At 41.4% G+C, this 17,367-nt stretch overlaps 1 protein-coding gene across 1 annotated transcript in view; it reads left to right on the top strand.

The window, feature by feature from the left end:
• Positions 1–17,367, top strand: part of LIMCH1 (LIM and calponin homology domains 1) — a 175,416-nt gene that overhangs the window by 150,522 nt on the left and 7,527 nt on the right. Inside the window, exons 21-30 of the mRNA XM_066317063.1 lie at positions 2,199–2,292; positions 4,886–5,052; positions 5,725–5,830; positions 8,100–8,128; positions 9,125–9,208; positions 10,844–10,936; positions 11,890–11,994; positions 13,285–13,421; positions 14,212–14,342; positions 16,149–16,272. Coding sequence (XP_066173160.1) covers positions 2,199–2,292; positions 4,886–5,052; positions 5,725–5,830; positions 8,100–8,128; positions 9,125–9,208; positions 10,844–10,936; positions 11,890–11,994; positions 13,285–13,421; positions 14,212–14,342; positions 16,149–16,272 — 1,070 coding nt within the window. The remainder of the gene's footprint in view (positions 1–2,198; positions 2,293–4,885; positions 5,053–5,724; positions 5,831–8,099; positions 8,129–9,124; positions 9,209–10,843; positions 10,937–11,889; positions 11,995–13,284; positions 13,422–14,211; positions 14,343–16,148; positions 16,273–17,367) is intronic.

The raw sequence follows: 17,367 nt of genomic DNA, 5'->3' as shown, positions 1-17,367 counted from the left end.
ATAGCCATTTGTTTAGGTTTAACAGAGTTTTGAAGGTTGTAGGGTGACATAGAATAATTCAGGTTGTAGGTCTCTATCTGAGTCTGACATGAGATCAGAACAGGTTGCTAAGGGCTTGATCATTGAAATATTGAAAACCTCTGAGGACAGATATGGCATGACCTATGTGGCTAGCCTCTTGCACTGACCTGTCTGTCCTCATGCAGAAAAGAAATGCTTGTTTCTGCTTTAGGCAAGGCTGGGAAGGATTTCCTGTAGCTTCTCCCCTGGCCATTGTTGTATCAGGAGCCAGAACTGAGGCTGCAGGGGAAATGTTCCTTAGTTGCAGTAGAATTCTGGGGCTTTTGCAATGAAAACTCTTAGTGACACACCAGGCTGGAGTCCAGATGAACTGGGGGAGAGAAAGGTGGGTTGTATGAAGGAAAAGAGCAACTAATTGGCAAGAGATAAACCTCTAGGGCACAGGACTTGCAGACTTGGGAGCATTTCTCTGGGACTGTGTTTTAGCCTGTGCCTCATCTCCAGTGACCATCCTTCCTGGGAGTGGTAAGACATGGAGGGAGAGGTCTGTGCTTTCTCCACTCTTGGTATAGATGCATTCACAGGTGGACATGGTTGAGAGAAAGTCCTGAAAGTTTCCATGTTACCTTTCTAGAGACTCTATTTCACTTTCTGCCTCATCCAGTTCAAGAACTGCTTTTAGGCAGGTGGGAGACATGTTTCCATGTCCTACCTGGGGCAGAGGCTGAGGGTGGCAGAGGTGAGGGTGCCCTGGGAAGTGGTGGCAGTGGCGAGGATGGCAGGCAGCCAGCCCCAGCATGCGCTGCCACTTCCAGAGACTCGTGGCTGTGATCTGGCGCCTGTCCTGCTGAGAGGTGGCAGCACAGCCCTTGGCAGCTGCAGGTCCCTTCTCTTGTTCCCAGCACTGCTGGCTGCCTGCTGGGTTTGCCTGGCCCCACACCAGTCTGCACTGTTTCCTTGCAGGGCATCTTCCTAGACATGTTCTTGCCCCTCTTGAGAGCATGTCTCCCTCCAGAGAGGAGACGAGGGAGGGATTCACAAGCTTTGCCAGCAGTAAAGTTCCCTGGAGCTTTGTGGTTTGTCTGCAGGTGTTGGCATCCTGTTGGCATTGCCAGATGGTGTCTCCAGTTATGGAGATGTGAGAGACCAGCTCTGTTTTTCATGGAGTCTGTTCAGATTAGGGCCATAGGCTCATGTGGGCTGTAGGGATAGGAAACAGGATCTGTACAGAAGGTGGAGGTCTGATTCCTGCCTGCAGAAAAGAGGAAATGTCATCAAATTTCCTCTTTTGTGGCTGTTAAGAAGATGGAGGAGTGGGAGGAGGACAGGAAAGAGAGTCTACAATAGGCTATTTCTGAAATATGTTACTTTTTATTTCTAAAAATTGTCTGCATTTTTTGTTTTCCTCCATTGAATCTGCCATTTTCTAGATTTTGGATGCATTAAAAGCACTAGCTATCAGCAATGGCTGATAACTGTGCTGCAGATTTTTCATGATTTGCTTTCTTGAAAAGCAGATGTATGGTGGAAGCTGCTGAATAGATCAGCTGAAGTGTTACCCATGTTTTGACAGTGTGGTTTTAACTCTGCAACAGCCCTGTCCAGGTCAGGAAGCTTGCTTTTCAAAGGCATTTGAATTATTGGCTTGATACAGTCTCACCATATTTTTTCAGTCCTCTCTTAATAGTGTTTCAAGTATTTCATTACTTTTAATACCAACTCTGGCTTTTCCCTTCAGATAACAGATTGTTTAGACAACCGTGAAATAAAGGAAGTATTTAATTACTTTGCCACTTTCCAAACCCTAGTATGTGCTATCTATTCACTAATGCATACGTTTTTGTGTTATTCTGGAAGGGGAAACTAGGGGTGAAATGTATGCTTATCTCCAGCTAACACAATCCAAGATATCCTACAGTTTTAAAAGCTTGTAGGAGCTATTCCAAACCAACCACATTAATGGCTGGCGATGAGCGATTTGAAAAGGAGATTAAAGCACAGCCATTCAATACCCAAAGGGGCACATATTGCTCTGAAACATTGTCCCCAATGCCCTGCTGAGCTCCACACTGATGTGGTTCAAACACACTACAAAGGAGCAGCAAGCGCTGCCTTGAGGAACTAGCACATGCTTTTATTTCCACTGTACTCACTCCATGCTGTGTTCCTCCCTCCAGGCCTCCCCGGTGGAACTGGATGGAGCTGACAGCCTGCAAGCTGAGCCCAGCCCCAGCAGTGTGGCACCTGTCCCCCCGGAGTGCCCATCCCCAGGTGGGTGTGCTGCTGCCCTCACCCTGCCCCTGTCCCTGTCCCTGTCCCTGCCCCTATCCCTGTCCCTGTCCCTGCCCCTGTCCCTGTCCCTGTCCCTATCCCTATCCCTATCCCTATCCCTATCCCTATCCCTATCCCTATCCCTATCCCTATCCCTGCCTGTCCCCAGGTGGGTGTGCTGCTGTCCTCACCCTGTCCCTGTCCCTGTCCCTGTCCCTGTCCCTGTCCCTGTCCCTGTCCCTGTCCCTGCCTGTCCCCAGATGGGTGTGCTGCTGTCCTCACCCCTGCCCTTGCCCTTCCTCATTTATGGGACCGGGTTGAGGCACACCCTGTGGCAGGAATCCGCTAGGAGCATCACCAGCACCACCAACAGAGCTCATTAGAAAAATGCTGCAGGTATCAGTAATCTTAAATAAAATGAAATTGTGTGCTGTCAGAACAGTCATTCACTGTAGCAGCCTCCCAAGGGATGTGTTAGAGCTCCTGTGGTAGGAGTTTTTTCAGGTGCAGCTGGACAGGGTGCTAGGGAATCTTCTCTAGGCTCCCTTTCCCACAAAAGGCAGGACTAGATGTCTGTTGAGGTCCTTTCCAGTCTGGGCTGTTCTGTCATTCTGTGGTTGAAATGGCACACCTGAGTTGTCCACTTTGTGCAAGTGAAAAGCCAGTGCCACAGCATGCTGTAACCAGAAAGTAACATGGGCAGAAGCTACCAGTCAGTAATAATTTCTGTTTGGCACATTTTTTTTTCCCCAAGTCATTAAGGAATGGAGAGAAAGAGTAAGAAGGGGCACTTCAGTCCCCATAGGGGCTTTAAATGGGCAGTATTGTGCATACTCCTAATTTTCTGCCTTAAAGCCTTTATGCATGATTCCTAATCTGGGGAAAGGAATTTGCTGGTAGAATTTTAAGCTGTTTTCCTCAAAAGTGTGTTTCTGAAACATTGTCTTTGAGCAAGCACATTATTTGCTCTGTGCTGTTATACTAAGTTCATGGTAGTTTTTTGTTGTTCATTTTTTTAAAATGGGTCTATCAAAGTTCAGCTTGGTGTGGGTAAGTAAAAAGTACTATGTCAAGTAAGTGTTTAAATGAGATCTCTGGCTGTAGTTGGTATGTAAGCATAATGCTCCTATTTGTTGGGGATAAATGTGACTGAAACAATTGAGCTTTGCCCTCAAACATCAATGAGGTGCCATGCCCCAAAGATTAGAAGCACATGGGCTGTTAGCAAGGGCTCATTAGCTGCTTTAATTACTTTGGCTCCTGGATGCCAAAGTACATCATTTAACAGTTTTAAATTGCATCTGGCAGGTAATGAATAAGGTGCAATCTTGTAATGAAATTACCAAATTTTCCTCTCCAGGGTCAACAGTGATGGGCTGGTGTTGTCTACCAATCACAAAGCCATCTTGGCTTCAGCTCCCCAGCTGTCAGAAATGCCAAACCTTTAGTACTGACAGCAAAATTTAATATTGTCTGGCAAGGAAAACTGAGAGAGCATTGCAAAAATCAAAATGATAAAGTGACATGGAGTTTTCACTATGTCTGCTTTGCGGGGATAGATGGGGTCCGAACTCTGTGAACTTCTTACAGAGTAAACAACCTCCTCTACTATTCAGTGCAAGCCAAACACTTCCATGCTGTGGCCCCAATGCCTCTAATGGTGGGGGAGCATCTCCAGATGCATCCAGGTTGCATCTGCCTTGGACTCTGCTTGTGTCCACATTCTTAGTGGAGTTGTAGGCTGCATCTCTTTCTTAGCTTACTCTCCAGCCTGTCAAAGAGGTGTATTCAGAAGCTGCTAATGCTGCTGTGGTTGGAAAGGGAACAAAGTCTGAAGTTTCTGCTTTAGGAGATTGGAGAGATTTCTGAGTGTTTCTTCAGTGCCTGAGAGCTGGTGACTGCTTTGCTTCCAGTGGTGGCATCAGCTATCACCAGTTCAGCTGTCACAGTCAGCTGTAGACCTGTGTGCTTCTTGTCTCTCCTTCCAGAAACCAGCATCAGCTTGTTGGCTTTCTTTAAGAATTTGATGACAATTAGGTTATTCCAGTCCAAGGCTGCCTGTTAGCAGCTTCTTGTCTGATGATTAACTAATGGTCAGTGGAAGTGGTAGGTTTAATAAACTCTTAAATAAACAGGGTTATCATCCAGTGCTGAGAGTGAGACCATGTCATATGGCTACTTATCTTTGTAACACCTTAGGGTAGGATTCATCACATAATTTCAGTAAAGAGATCTTAGCTCAGTAGGCCCATTGTAGGTTACAGCTCATCTCAGACAGAGGAGTGCCTGAAATAGAAGTTAGTGTGACTCTGTTTCTTCTCTGGTTTTGTTGACCATGAAGAGTGTCCCATGATGCCCAAGTCTACTGTAAGCAGATAAATTTTGACAGGTGAATTTCATTCTTTGAGTTTTGTCTTCTCTGAGACATAAATTTTTCCCATGTTAAAGAAAAAATTTTATTTTTTCAAAACATTCAGTAAATGGGCTCACAGTATATCCAATAAGAAACTGTATTGTAAGAAATAGGCATATGTTTTATTTGAAGTATCTTAACCTTGCAACATTATCTCTTTTATGTGTGGATTGGGTTTAGATCAAAAGCAATCCAACTCAACTGCAGCTTGTGCCAGCCCTGTTGTGAAGAGATTAGAATTTCTTCCCAGTCCTGTCCCTTCAGAGGAAACTGCTTCAAGCAAGAAAGATGTGAAGAAAGCTGAAACAGAGCAGCAGAAGGAAGCAGAGCTTCCTCCTACACAGGAGGTACGTACAGGCAAGAAAATAGGGAGTAGAAAACAAACAAACACACAAACAAACAAAAAATATATTTTACACAGAAATGTTTATTGTGTAAATTGGTATTTTTCTGCATAAAATGTCACTTCAGGAGTTCATTCCAAACATGACCCTGAAGGATGATTTCAGCTGCCAAATCCTGTGGACATCAGAGGGTTCCCCCTCAAAAGGAACTCCACAGTGTCTGCCTGTAGGATTTGAACCTATGAACTGATGAGACTAGAAATATGAACTTAAACTGCAAAACCCCAGTCCTACCACCTGTTGGGAGGGCAGAGTATCCAGAAGGTGTAGACAGTGGAGCTTATCCTCTTAGTCCTCCTGAAGTGCTGAACAAGTGCTGGTGGTGGCAGAGGTCACAAATGGCTGTGACCACAGAGCCCTTTCATGGGAGTTGGATGTTAGTTAGATGTTGTTAGAGGATTGACTTTGGTGTGCAGGGCAGTGTGAATGTCAGCAGGAAATAGCTACCAGTTATTTACAGGACTTCAATACTGCAACTCCCTGTTGTCATCCTGGAGATAGAGGCTTCAGCTTTGATACTGTTGTTTCAGAAAATAAGTAGAGAGGGTTTAAGCTAACCTTTGATTGAACTAGTTGCTTTTTCATGCTGTTTTCTGCTCCCAAATGTCTGAACAGGTGATTAAAGCAAAAGCCCTGGAAGAAAAGGGGAGTCTAGTGCTGCCATTTCTAAAGAAATTACCTGAAACCAGCCAAGTCACTTTGCATAACTCTGGTTCACAAGGTGAGCAAAAAAGCATTTGGAAAACTCAGCCAGACAGTAGCTGAATATGGGCATGTGGTGTTCAGGGATATGTGCCTAATCCATGACTTGGAGGGTTTTGGAGCTAAAGCAGTTATTTTCCAGTTTTATTGACTGATATTGGTACTGTGGCTTCTGTGATGAAAATGACTCTTCTGGCTATTCCTCTTAAACATAACAGCAGAAATTTGACAGCGCAGAGGGAGAGCTCTTTCTTGCATTTACCTGGCCTAGCAGAAAAGGTTGTGTTATGTCAATGAGTATTACATACTGTTGCTCACAAATGAAAATGACTTAGCAATTGGCTTTGCCTCATGATAAAATTTCCTGGAGATAATTTTTGCACTCATCTGCTCTTGTGGAGCTCCTTTTCATAGATGAATAATACATGTATCTGGGCCACATCCTTGAATTTGATCACTGCCCAACACAAGTTCTTGCCATTCAGGACCTTTTGTTTTTTTTCCTTGCCTCCATGACAAGGTATTGCTTGCAACTGCTAATGTTAAGTAGTTTAATTTTATATGTATTTTAAATATGCATACATGTAAGTATTGTGGAAGAAAGAGAGAAAAATTAACTGAGGGCTTTTTCCCCATAAGAACTTCCTAGGTTTTTAATCTATAGGTAATATACTGATTAGCCTAATGTTTTCAAGGTTAAAAGTACTGAAGGTGATCCACTTTGAAAAAACAGAAGAGGGAGTTTTCACAAAGCCATGTAGTGACAGAACAAGAAATAAAAACTTTAACCTGAAAGAGTGTAGATTGAGATCAGATATTAGGAAGAAATTCTTAATGATGAGTGTGGTGAGGCACTGGAACAGGTTGCACAGAGAAATTGTGGATGCCCCATCCGTGGAAATGTTCAGAGCCAGTCTGGATGGAGCTTTGAGCAATCTGATCCAGCGAAAACTGTCCCAGTGTCCCCCTGGCTGGGGGAATTGAAGCTAGATGATCTTTAAGGTTCATTGCAACCCAAACCACTCTATGATTGTCTGTAGGTGCTACCCTGCAGACTTTGAGAATGATACCATTTTATGTTAAGCAGATCAAACCAAGTATCAAGTGACAGGTTCTAAGTCTCTTGCCTTGTCAGTTTTCTGACTGGTACTGAAACACTTGGCTGCACTCTAGTGTTCACAGCATATAGAGCACTGAAAGGCAAAATCCATCAAAACCTGCATCTGCAATAGGAATGAAAGGCAGCACCGTGCAAGACTTGCAGCAGTATGCTGGAGCTTTCATGTAAGTTCAGGTGCCATGTTGCAAAAGCAGCCTCTAAATACAGACAGTCCATGCGATTTTCAAGTCCGTTGTAAATTAGCTGCCGTGGGCCAAAGCGACTGTAGGAAAACCCTTCCCATGGCCAAGGTGGCTCAGGTCTGAGAGTCTGTCCTCACCTTTTCACCAGACTGTTTCTTGTTTTGTCTCCGTGCCGTTGCCTGCAGAGCTGCCCAGCGGGGCCCTGGTTCCGCTTAGGGTCCGCAACCACTGGCGGCGCTCACAGTTTTTCTCCCAGTCAGGTAAATGCGGTGCTGAGAACAGCTCCAGCCCTCCTGGGCTCCAGCCCTTCTGGGCTCCAGCCACGGGTGTCTTTGGACACGGGGCTGGGGTGAAAGCTGATGATCACGGGGACTTGTTCTACCTCTTGCTTTCATAGAAATTGTCTATTCCTGCTGCACAGTTGACAAAGAGCTGTTGGGTTGCTCACTGTTGTGACGCTCTGGTTTCAGGCACCCAAAAGAAATCCCTTGCCTATAAATACCTTTTTCTTAATTTCTTTGAATCAGTCTAATTTGCAAACACATTTGGATAGAAAATGGCAATGGTTCTCTTCGTAACTGTGGCTCTTGAGTAGTGTAGTCCCATCCTTTTAGCATTGCTGTACTTTTTCCTTCCTTGCACTGAATCACGAAGGGAAAAGTAGATCAAGGTAGGTAAGACTCAGTGTCTGAACACTGCTAACATCTGTGGCCAGAAGTAGATGGCATTAGCTAGTGGTAGAGTAGAACCTGATATTAGTTAATTTTGTGCTCCTCTATACCCAGATAAAAAGTAGTTTTGTTGGTGATGGGTGTAATCGGGTTTTCTGATTTATTTGCTTGCCATTAGTCCTTGCATTTGGTTGTGGGAGTAAATAGGAAACTAACATGAAGCTCATATACAGTTACAATGTAGATTTATTTACAGGCTGAAGAAATTTTGCTATGTTAAATTTAATCTTTCATTGTTCTGGGTTTTTTTAATAGCTGATTCTGATACTGGTGATAAGTCAAATGTGAGTACCTTTTTTGCATTACTCTTTGGTTTAGCAATTTGTGTTTAACAGAAATTAATTTTTTATGCAAACTGTCTTGTAAGATCCCCAAATCAGAATGAGAATTTTTCTCATGGACATGTGAAAGGAAAAGTACAACCCAAATCAAGGCATTGTCTGAATCTGGAATTCATGCATTCTCTTCGTATCTGGAACTAGCTATACAGTATTTGGTTACTGGAGCCACTAAAGCTTCACAATCTCTAAATAATATGTAATTCTAAACTATCCATTGTATTTTAAATGCATAGAAATGAAAGGATTTCACAATTCTATTGTTTTCCTCATTGAAACAAAAAAAACCCAACACACCACAAATGCTGCTCTGAAGTACACAGTATTTCACATTCTGTTTGTCATATAGAAATAGACATAATCTCTTCCTATGAGATTCAAATACTACTTGTAGTGGAAAAGGATATGACAGCAAGTATCTCAAATTGCCCTTGATTAGAAGTATTTTTAACATGTCATGTAATGGGATCCTTAGTGAAGCCTGAGGATTTATTTAATTATGGATAAAAAGTCAAAGCAAGACATGCAGACATGGCAGACATCAAATGAGAGAATATTTTTTACAACCTGAAATTGCTTTTCATGTTGGGAAGATTATAGAGAAGCAAAATATGTATGTTCCTTAAATTTGAGTCCCTGGAAGTGGCTCTGTTCAATGATGATTACAGCTTTCTTTAAGACCTTTTTCCTCCCTTCTGCTGAAGTGTCCCAAGACTTTCTTTGCAAACCAAATGATTCTTCTATCACATGGCTAAGAATGGGCAATCCCAAGTTTCAGTGAAGCTAAGAATAATGTCAGCTAACTGAGAGAACCCTTATCTAGATCTCAATTTCCCATTGTAACATCAGCCACAGGATTCAATCAGGCTCAGTCCAGTTTTCTCTGGTAGCCATGTGCAGTGTAGTGCCACAGTTTAATAGTTTGGTTTTTCTTCACGTAAGCGTTTCAATTTTTGGTCCTGGGATCCTGAAGAAGAGCGAAAGCGCCAGGAAAGGTGGCAGCATGAGCAAGAACGTTTGCTTCAGGTAGGGAAGAAACTGTATGTCTTCCACTGTGTGGTTCAGCTGTTGAATTGTCCCTTTGGACTAAAGTTGGGCATTTTGTGTCATGTTTTCCACATCCTCTGTGGATGCTTGGAGCAAATTCTGAGGCAGTTGGGTGATAAATGAGTACACACACACACGTTCTCTGTGGTTTAGGCACTCTCATGTCACCCTTCCCCAGTCCATGGGAACACCAAAAGGACTTGGTCCTGTAATCCAGTGCAGAGTTAAACCAAATGTGTTGGTCCTCAATTATATTTAAATTATGCCGAGTATAGACTGCAAAACACTTAATTACTTGGAGGCTCCTTGTCAACACTGACCATTTGTTAACCTTGATGCCTATGCAACTCTTCTTTAAAATTATTGTCTTAATAGCTTTTCATAGAATTCTGCTTTGTTCACAGGTTCTTCTTGGAAAATATCAAGCTAAATTTGGACATGAAAGGACTTGGGTTTGAGGGGGTTTTGTGAGAGAGGGAAATATCTTCAATGCAGCCATTAGTTTTGCTTTGTGGTAGAATAAACTCCTAAAGTTCTAGATTTGTGTCCTAGTTGGAAGAAATGCAGTGGCCAGGAGAACCTGAATTTCCCAGTCAGTCAGGAGTCTCTTTTGAAACTGTGACGAGCTTTGATCCCAAAAAATTCATATCTTTGTTTCATGTAACAGAAGATCAAACAACTATCAAGGGATGGAGAATATTAAAATGGGGTCTTTTAATCCTTTAAGAAGGACTTGTGTATCTCTACACTTTCTTGAAATCATCTAATTTTGCACCTATTAAAATGGTGTAAAATTCTTATAATAATTTTTCTGGCACATGTGGGTGCTCTCTCAATAGTAAATGCTTCTCTGCTGGATTAGGCAGATGTTGTTACCAATCTAAACAGATGTTGGAACTTGTGTAAGAGGGAAATGGAAGTCACCATTTCTCTCCCTATTCAAACCAGTTCTGGCAAACAGTTTTAACATCTCTTTGAGATAATTTTTTGTGCAAAACTCTGTGAAAAATATTCTTAAGAAATCATCCCCTCAAGGAAGAAAATAAGCTATTTAGCTAATTATAATCTTACTCTCTTCAAAACTTTGCACACTATTCATTTATCTTTTAAACTTGCATAGTCATTCATTAAATTGTTTTGGCATATCTCTTAAATTAGTACCAGTATCTGCAAAACCTACTGATTTACATGCTACTTTGCTGAAGTTTTAACATATAACCATTATCTCAGTGTTTTGGGGTCTGTGAAACATTTTTGAAACTTATTGCAGTAAGATAAACAAGGAATTACTAATATTTTTAAGCATAAATTTAATTTTTGCCCAAAGATTTAAAAAATTCTAAGAAATTAAACTTCTCTAATGTGTCAAAAGTACCTTTTTTGGAACTTTTCTTCCTTGAAGTTTGAAGGGGTTGAATGTAAGTCCTAGAATAAAATGGGCAAAGTGAAAAAGAAGCTTTTTTTTTTTTGACAGCTGTGGATGTTTCCAATTTTATCCTTTTATTTCATCCTATTTCTGATTAAACCACTCTTAGCAAATTCATTTTTGCTGTGGAAATACTACAGAATTTACTCTTAATACTGAATTCTCTGAATTTACCTGTGTTTGTACAGGAGAAGTATCAGAAGGAGCAGTACAAGCTGAAAGAAGAATGGGAAAAGGCCCAGAGAGAAGTTGAAGAGGAGGAGCGTAGATACTATGAGGAGGTACAAGGCTCAAAGGAGGAAGTTGTTTTCTGGGCTTTTTTTTGTATTTAAATGCACCCACTTATGTAACAACAAAAAAAAAATCATCCCATACCTAGATTAATTAATGAAAAATCCTCTTCAAGGCTGAATTCTGAGGAGGATTGTTTCTCTTAAGCACTGCCATAAATGTTGAGGAAAAATATTTAAATATTTGGACAGGTATCCTCATCACCTCTTCATAGGTGGAGGTGTCTAATTGCTGTGCAAGTCTGGGTGAGTCATACAGCTGTGTCTGGGCATGCTCAGACTTCCCTGTGGGGGCAGAGCACTGTGTATTTTGGCACATACTTGGTGCCTAGGCTTGGTAGAACTCCAGATGAAATTGTTGCCTGCCTTGGGTTTGATCATGGAGGTATTTTGTAACTGGCCTTAAAAATAAAAATACACAGGAAATGTTCAAAGCTTGCAGTTGTGGAATGTTAACAATCTATAAGAGAGTAGTATTCTACTGTTGTATGTGAGTCATTATTTCAGGAAACTGGAAAATGCTTATAAATTTTTCTATGCATTATGTAAATGGATAGTTTCTCATCTGTGCTTGAGGGACATGCTTGTGGTCTAAACAAGAAACTTTTTTCAACTTTCAGAACAGGTTTCTCCTGTACCAAGGGTAATTTCATACTTTTATATTAAACTTAATACACTGGTGCTCTGCGAAACAGAGTTCCATGCAAGTGAAATATTCTTCCCTGTTTTAGAAATTCCATCCTAATGGTAAAATGAATAGAAGTGCAAAACCTTGAAGCAAATTAAAAATTGAGGTGTTATCATTATTCTTGGTACCACAAGTCCTTATCTAACCATCTAAATATGGCACATGGCCAAATCCTATTTTTCTTATGTGTTTCATAAGCTCATAGTTTACATTCTGTATTTTTAACCCCCACTCTCTCCTGGTCCTCTTTCTTTAGGAACGCAAGATAATCGAGGATACTCTAGTTCCATTCATTGTTTCTTCAAACTCTGCTGAGCTCCTCTCCTCTGCTTCCTCTACCACTGAAGGAAACAAGACAGTGGTGAGTTTCTCATGGATTAGTAAGGCACTGAAGAGTAAACCTTCTTTAATGCAAAGTTTAATCCTTTACTGTCAAAGTCTGAGAGCCATAAGAGTAAGGGTTATTCCCTGGGTCCCTTCTCTAACTGGTGATACCTCAGAGTGAGATTTTAACAACTGAATAGCTGTATTCACACGCGAATTGCTATCATCCCATTTTCAACTGGAGCAAGAATGATTCTTTCTCTCTGCAGCTGCCTCTGTCCTTTAACTGGTGCTGTGAAATTTTAATTATCTTCCAAAGCCAACAAAATCTTAAGTGGTTTCTCTGAATCTAAAATCTCAAGTGTAAATGAGACTGAATCCTACCTCCCCGGTTTTCCTCCTTTTCTTTCTGATCATCATTCCTAGAAAGCAGCAAAACAGAGGAATGTTTACTCTCTGTGTTTGGATTTTTTCACTCATGCAGCATGAAATGCTTCATTCAATGTCTCTAGCATCTGATTAAATTGGTTTCTGCAGAAATCAGGAAATGACACCCCAGGTGAGATTACAGTTGAGTAAATGTGGGATTCACAGATATAATTTTCTGCTGCCTAAGGCACCTGCACCCAGTCATCTGCCTTTTTCCACTCAACTTCAGGATTAGGAGTACTGTATCATTTGGTTCTCAGAGAGGGGCACTCTTCCTGCCCCTCTGTTCTCCCTCATCCCTGTGCAAAGGCATTAGCATGGCCAGTTTTCCACATGGCTGTGTAGCACAAACTTCCCTGGTGGAGTTGCTTATGCCAGTCAGGACACTGCCTGCACCCAGGAGTGAAGGATCTCATGCCATTGCTTATTCCAGCTCCACAAGTCAGGTATTGGAAGTAGTACTGGTTTTGTCCTTTGAGGATGTCCAGTGCATGTGAGTAATGCTTTGCTCCTAGGCAGTGAGAACAAGCTGAGTTCACTCACAAAGTCCTCACAAGTCCAATGGGAGATTGTCTAGACTCTCAAAGTGATTCGAGGATTTCTGCCAAAGAGTATGTAATAGGAAGTTTTAATTTGCCATCCTTAGCACCATAATTGGTACCTAACTTATTTCATGCTCAGCTTAGTCCAACTAGTTGTTGTTTCAGCTAAATTATTAATTAAATCCAAAGTTAGCCTTACCAGGGTGAAATGGTTCCATTATATAAATGTCAGATGTTCTTTTTGATAATAAGGTGTGTCAACAAAATGTATCTAGGGGCAGCCTGTACTTTTCCCATGCGTGTGCCAATGCCAAATTCAAAGGGAGCTCCTTCTTCTCTCTTTTTCTGTCTTCTAGAATTCAACTGATTCAAACAGCTGTCCGGGGGAAGGCAAGCAAAAGGAAGTTACAAAGCAGAAAAAGCTGCTCTGGGAGCAGGACAGTATGTCATCTCTAAAAACCAAGGAAAACGAACTCTGGCAAGAAAAGAGGAGGTATGTATTAACCCTAAGCATTTCATAACCCTGTGGAACTTTGTGTTCTGTTGGCTTCTGGGATATCACATGTGCCCACGATTGATGTATCAGCACTTGGTGGCCTCAATACAATATATCCTGATCAATATTCACTGGCCCTGCAGACCAAGGCACGTGTGGCAGTGCACAGTGCTAGCTGTGCACATCAGAAGGCTTGTCTTTTCCTTCTGTGGCTTTGCCAAGAGGCTGTCACAGCAGCCAGCTCAGACCTTAGACAGCTCAGACATCTGTGTACATCACTGCTCTGTGTATGTGTACAGTTCACAAGCCCTCTGAAGGACTAAAGGAGCAGTAGCTGTTTTCACTCAGAATCTGTGTGAAATTGCCTGGCTGTCTTAGAAATGCCATACCAAATCTTGCCAGGTGGTGTTTAAAGTCCTGGACTTTGCTCAACTGCTAATTAACAGGTTTCACAAAAGAGAAGAGGCATCTGGTGATGCTGAGCAGTGTATAGAGAACATGGATAAAAGCTTTTTTTCTGTCAAAGAAGCCGTTTTCTACAAGTCCAAAATGATCAACATATCTAAGTGGCATTTTGAGGTAAACAGGAAGACTTGGACTATTTGGAGACAAACTTGTTAATTCATTAAAGTTTTCTCATTGCTTTGTCATTGCAAAATTGACACAATAGCAAAAATCTTTTTTGTAGAAAATAGACTGATACTCAGAAGTCTGATTTTGCCATTATATTCTAGGTGGGTTTTTTTCCTGGCTTTATTTATACAACGTGACTTATTTTTATTGGCAGTGGAAATAAAGTGCTCTCAGGATACCCAGAGACTGGTATCTTGAAAGGAGGGAGTGAACAGGAGCACCATGTGCCAGTGATGGAGCGCAGCTCACCTGCCAGACTGAATCTGCCACTGACTCAGGATGAGAGTAAGACTCTTGTTATGCATGTGTTCTTCTCCAGATAGAAATCAGGCAGAAATCTGACTCAAAGAATTTTGGAAATTGACAGTGCACATATATCTTCAAAACTGGAATGTCCAAGACCAAAAAAAAAAAAAAAATTATGTTAGCAAAGATAAATATGTTCACATGAAATTTGAATTCCTCTTGTTTTCATCAGAGATGAGAGTTTCTGCAGCAGGTATCTCGTTTATAGGCCTGCATGTTCACAGTAGCAGTTAAAATGGTTATCTTCCATCTTTTATATAATCTTACATACATATAGGATTAATCTTGATACCGAGATCGTATTTCCAGCACTTATTTTGTGTTTTTATAGCTAATTAGATTCATGTCCATTTCAGTCCAGTAAAAATCACTACATGTGAGATGTAACCTTTGCAAGCCAAGCCTAAAGTGACACCTGCCTCAATTTTGTTATTAGCAACGTCTAATGACATTTGAAGTTAATTTATTTTTTTAAGCTCCCATAAGAATTGATGTTTTTGAAGGATGGAATTTCCACAAAGCGTTGCTGTCATGAGGGTCACTCTCAAAAAAAAGGCAAATTCACGAATTTAGCACCATTATCTATCTAATATAAGTGAACTGTGAAAAGTAAGTAAGTAGGACTAAAGACAGAAAGTAAATGCAAATTTTGAAATTAAGTTTTAGATTTTTGTTTTCAGTTCAGCATAAAAATTCATTGTTCTAAAAAATGAAGTGTCTATGGATGAAAAAGTTTTCAGTGTTATTACTTGCTCCAAATGCAAATTCAGTCTATTAAACTTAGTAAGTTTGCTTTCCCTGTCTCAGTTTTATTTTATTCTTAGTGCTTTGATAAAAGTTGCACAAAGGAAAAAAGCAGGATATATATTATCCAGCAATTCCCCCTTGGGGATTTGTAGTAGTGATTGAGCAAACTTTACTGGTTTGACAGTTTTAAACTACATCTGCTAATAACCCTGCTTCAGGGTTTTCCTAGGTCCTTTTCAACAATTTGGTCCTCTGGAAGAGTTCTGGCAGCTCCTTTCTTGCCTCTTAAAGCATCCTATCCTTGCTCCCTCCTTAAGCCCTTAAATTATTAGGTGTGTGGGTTTATTGTCTTGATATCAAAATAAGTAACAGGCCTTTCACAAGCCCAGCAAAGTTTTCATTCTCTAAACAAGATGGTGGGCACATAGCAGGGTAAGGCTTCTCCCCAGCCTGTGAGACACAAAATTCACCTTGCAGGGTCCAGGTACCACACTGTTTCTCAAAGATGGGATGGTTGGCTGCCTGGGCATCTCACAGATCATTGCTTTTTGCTGTGAGCCTGTTATTGTCACTGAGCCATCTGAAGCACAGAAGAAAATTATGAAGGAATTCCTATTAATCAGTAGGTTTATGGAGAGCAGTGACTGTACCACCATTCCCTTAACTCTTGTTATTGGGAAGTTTGGTTCCTCCAGCACCATAGAAGTTTGTCTCTCTGGCGCTTCCTTTATTATGACAATACATTATTTTCCCAAGTGTTGTTTGTGTATGGCTATTGTGTATTGCCCTTTCCCCTTTCAGAAATACATTCAGCAGCAGGTGATCAGCTGCATGTATGTGAAGGTTTGAACAATGTTCCATAGGAGTCTTCTGGTGTAGCAAAGCCTGTCTCTGACTTTGTGGGGGGTTCTGAAAAGTTTGTTTTAAGGAACAATACATCTCCCTCCTTTGTGGTGTGCCCACAATCCCTGATGGTCTATAAATGTTGACAAAAGCACTTGGCCTCAAACACTGAGTTTTCCCCCCCTGTTGCTGTAGATGTCTCCTGGAGGCAGCAGCTGCTGCCGAAGCGATCTCCGCAGTGTGCAGAGGACGGTCGGCAGAGACCTTTCCTGGGCCAGGCTGGGGGACAGACACCCAGCTCCACGGGAGAACCAAGGAGGTGAGAACATAAAGGTCATTGAAGAGATGGAGAAGTCCTCCTTGCTCTGTTCTCCCGTGTATTCCTGCCCAGCATGCTTTATTGGTTGGGTTTCACTAGTCCAGCAGTGTGAGGATGCCCTTCATATCTGGCTTTCCCCACTGAGACTGCTAACATTTATCTACTTTGGTTCTCATTACAGGCACCAGGGTTACTAATTTCAGGAGGGAGCACAGCCCCTGCATGCCTCCCTCTTCTTTCTCCCTAGCTCTCTTAGCACAGATCTGCATAACTTTTCGTGTGCTTAATTTGTTTTGAGTGCCTGAGACAAACATTTATAGCTAATAAGTAGCTAAATATGAGGGTGGGAAGGTCAGGTTATATCTGCCTCTTTGAAGCTGGTATCCACGAGCTTCATTCCCCATCATCCAAACACATATCAATTGCTATTTTCTAGTCCTTTAAAGATTATACCTTTTAAAAGAAGATACATATAGAGTAGCATTTTCTTTCTACTGTGAATTTTGGTGAGGTGTTTTTTCTTTGCTGCTTTGCCTGTGCTTTTGGGTAAGCCTTACTGAACAGTAACACCAGTTCTTTTGGTAAATAAAGAATCTTTTTGTCTAATATTTACAAAAATAAGCTATGTAACGAGAAAGGAAAATCTGTTTTCATTAGCATATGTATGAATGCAGTCTTCTGCAGAACCTGTTACCTCTATTAGGGTTGTAACCAGTCAAAACTAATGTAGATTGAGGTTTGGTTACCCATTCCTCATTATAAACTGCTTGTGTGTGTGTTTGAGAAAGTTGTTATTTAATCTGTAAACCATTTTAAGCAGTTAGAATTTGGGTCAATTGTATGATTTCTGGTAACAAAAACCATGGGTTTGCTCACCAAACTTTTTCAGAGTAGCATGGATACAAATTAATCATTGACCAAATAAACCACATTTGGATGCTGGTAGCTTCCTTTTTACTCAGTAAAGGGCCAACAGAGAGTGTAGTGTGGTGTGTTGTGACTTGGTTTAACCCTCCTTTACCATGGTGGGAGCTGTGGTGGATTGATGGGGTGGGCAGGAGTCTCACAAGGCTGATGACCTTGTGACTCACCTGA

Source organism: Sylvia atricapilla, chromosome 4 (assembly GCF_009819655.1).
Source record: "Sylvia atricapilla isolate bSylAtr1 chromosome 4, bSylAtr1.pri, whole genome shotgun sequence".
Classification (NCBI taxonomy): domain Eukaryota; kingdom Metazoa; phylum Chordata; class Aves; order Passeriformes; family Sylviidae; genus Sylvia; species Sylvia atricapilla.
The sequence above is the reverse complement of the archived record's forward strand: the minus strand, read 5'-3'. Positions and strand labels throughout refer to the sequence as shown.